Raw genomic sequence first — 3215 nt, 5'->3', positions numbered from 1 at the left:
AAATATAAGGAGAGAAGCCGGCGTGGAGATGAGGGAGGCAGAGTTGAGCACTCTGCGTCCCAGAGGCAGGCCGAGCGAGAACAAAAGTCACGACCAGAATAAAGTGGGGGAAAATAGGCAAAAATCGCTGACAAAAAAAAAAATAAAAAAAAATCAATTTTATTGTATATGGGGGAAAAAGTACATTAAAAAAATTCAATATTTAAAAAAGTTGCTACAACTGTCAAAAAAAAAAAAACACTCCAAAATAATGTGCAAATTGGCTCGCTTCTATTCAAAACGTGTATTCCCGCGATGCAGTCATTGGTTGTCCATTTGTCCCCCATTTAAAGCTCCCTCCCTGCTCTCTCTCTCTCTCTCTCTCTCTCTCTCTCTCTCTCTCTCTCTCTCCCCGTCTCTGCTAAGCATCTCCAGTCTACATATCTGCTTTAGCTTTAACGAGCCTCGTTAAGATCGCAATAATATTCCACCCTCTAATTGCTCATTCCATTCAGCAGATAGGCGAGCATTGGCTCGCGCCTGATGCGCGCGGTGCAGTGGGAGGGTTGCTGTGGAGATCCGAGACTCTGATAACCCCCAGTGCGTGCTGCACAAGTGGTGAAAGCCTCGCGCTACGTACTGGCTAATGATTGGCACGCTTGACAGTGATTGGCAGGGCTGCCATGACAACGCCACAACGACACCAAGAAGACCAATAGAAAAGGGAAACAAAATGTTTCAATGCTACACTCAACGGCGGATTTAGGGGGGAGATATTATGAGGCTGGTGTCATTAGGCGATAGCCATTGAATCATTCAAGCTTTTTTTACTAGCCGTATTTTTCGGGTTTTTTCCCCCCTTTTTCTCGGTAATTTTCTTTCTCTCTCAGGTCATTTCCATGGTTTTCAGATCCCCTTTAGAGCTTTATCCCTCCCATTTCTTCCTGCCTAACTTCGCTGATCGCCCACTCCTGCTGGCGAACAGCGCTCCCGCCGCCAGGTCTCCAGAAGACTTGTCCATGTTTCAGCTACCGACCCTCAACTTCTCCCCGGAGCAGGTGGCGAGCGTCTGCGAGACGCTGGAGGAGACCGGGGACATCGAGCGGCTGGGCCGCTTCCTCTGGTCCCTGCCCGTGGCTCCGGGAGCGTGCGAGGCGATCAACAAGCACGAATCCATCCTGCGCGCCCGCGCCGTGGTGGCGTTCCACACGGGGAACTTCAGAGACCTCTACCACATCCTGGAGAACCACAAGTTCACCAAGGACTCGCACGGCAAGCTGCAGGCCATGTGGCTGGAGGCTCACTACCAGGAGGCCGAGAAGCTGCGCGGTCGTCCCCTCGGACCTGTCGACAAGTACCGGGTGCGGAAGAAGTTTCCGCTGCCTCGGACCATCTGGGACGGGGAGCAGAAGACGCACTGTTTCAAAGAGCGGACGCGGAGCCTGTTGCGGGAGTGGTACCTACAGGACCCGTATCCGAACCCGAGCAAGAAAAGGGAACTGGCTCAAGCCACTGGACTCACTCCTACACAGGTCGGGAACTGGTTTAAAAACCGGAGGCAAAGAGACAGAGCAGCGGCGGCCAAAAACAGGTTGGCGATTTTTTTTTCTCCTCCCCCCCCCCCCTGCTTTATCAAAATCACTAAAAATGCGCACTTATTTACGGAGGGAAAGCTTTTTCTTTTATATAAAGAGATAAATGTTACTACGCTTCCGGAGAAACTATCCAGGAAAAGAGACAGGGCAAAGCTGCAAGTTAGGCAAAGGGAGGGAGCTGCGGCGACATGTTTGCTATGGAGTGAAATCCGGGACAAACACTGGAACTATTTTTTTCTCTCCCTCTTTCACGTTAAATTACAACCTTTTAAAATTAAATATTAAAGAGACGTGTTGATCAACGTTAAAATCTGAAATTAATTCACGACTAATAATTGCAATTTAAGAAAAAAATATATAAATAGTTGAATAAAAAAATAATAATAATGGACTTAAAAACGACATTGTTTAAATTTGAAGTTTTAGTTTAACGTGGATTTTTTTTATACAGTTAATTAAATTTTTAATATTTAGTTAATGTTTGAATGAGTATTACTATTATTATTATTATTATTATTATTATTATTATTATTATTATTATTATTATTATTATTATTATTTATTTATTTATTTATTTATTTATTTATTTATTTACAAAAAACCACGTGTTTATTTTCTCGGTACAGGAATTATACATCTAAAACGTATGCTCATACTATTAGGAAACATCCGCAAATATATATCAACCTTCTATTGTATTAATAAATTGTTGTTAAATGAAACACGTTTTCAGTGAGCATGACGCAATTTGTAAACAGCACTGAATTAATAAGGTTTGGTTAAATCTCTAATACTTTTATCCATTACTGTAAAAACGCATTTATGTTTTTCCCCCCCCCCTAAAATAATTCTATTTTTCTTCCTATCTAAAAAATAGTTCTGATTTATTTAGGTGAAATTAAAAAGTATAGTATAATAATATAGTACATTTAGGTTTTTTTTTTTTTTTTTGTTTGTTTTTTTCTCCCCCGTCTCATTTTAACGTAAAGCTGTGCTGGAAATGAAGATTATCTAAAGGGATAATGGACACATTACTGATATTAGTCCACAAAAAAAATGTAAAAATAAATAAATAAAAGGAGCATGCTTATAAAAGCCTCGGTCTGTATTCATAACATTACGCGTGATATCATTTCATTGAAATGCTATAATTGATTAGAAAATTCCCCAAAGAGTATTACTAAGCCATATGAACTCTGTCTTAATCTCTTAGATAAATGAATAGATATATTTCCGCGCTGACATTATCCTTCCGCGATGGAGTTATTACTATTATTATTATTGTTGTTGTCATTATTATTATCGTGAGTGGACAGGAGATAAACATTTAGGGTGATTGGTGCAACCTGGATCTCCACGTCATTCATTCATGCACTTCCATCCCGCTGCAGCACAAAACCTCCTTTAGGCTCTCTGTATGTTTTATTTTTCACTTAACTACCAACATTGATTTTATTTTATTTATTTAGAATTTTTTTTTTTTTTTTTTACTGGACTTCACAGAGTCTGGAAAGCACGGCAGTATATATAAAAGGAGGGGGGAAAATACAAATAGTTTACGTCCCAAGTTTTTTTTTTTTTTTTTTTTTTTTTTTGTTTTTTATTTTTTTTAATTTTTTACTTATGTTTCGGGTTTGGTTT

General features: G+C 40.0%; 1 protein-coding gene across 1 annotated transcript in view; it reads left to right on the top strand.

The window, feature by feature from the left end:
- Positions 1-415: 415 nt before the first annotated feature.
- Positions 416-3215, top strand: part of six3a (SIX homeobox 3a) — a 6775-nt gene continuing 3975 nt past the window's right edge. Inside the window, exon 1 of the mRNA XM_015041950.1 lies at positions 416-1570. Coding sequence (XP_014897436.1) covers positions 879-1570 — 692 coding nt within the window. The 5' untranslated portion in view covers positions 416-878. The remainder of the gene's footprint in view (positions 1571-3215) is intronic.

The sequence above is a fragment of the Poecilia latipinna genome, unplaced genomic scaffold (assembly GCF_001443285.1).
Source record: "Poecilia latipinna isolate Pla-1442-1.1 unplaced genomic scaffold, P_latipinna-1.0 Scaffold33, whole genome shotgun sequence".
NCBI lineage: Eukaryota > Metazoa > Chordata > Actinopteri > Cyprinodontiformes > Poeciliidae > Poecilia > Poecilia latipinna.
The sequence above is the reverse complement of the archived record's forward strand: the minus strand, read 5'-3'. Positions and strand labels throughout refer to the sequence as shown.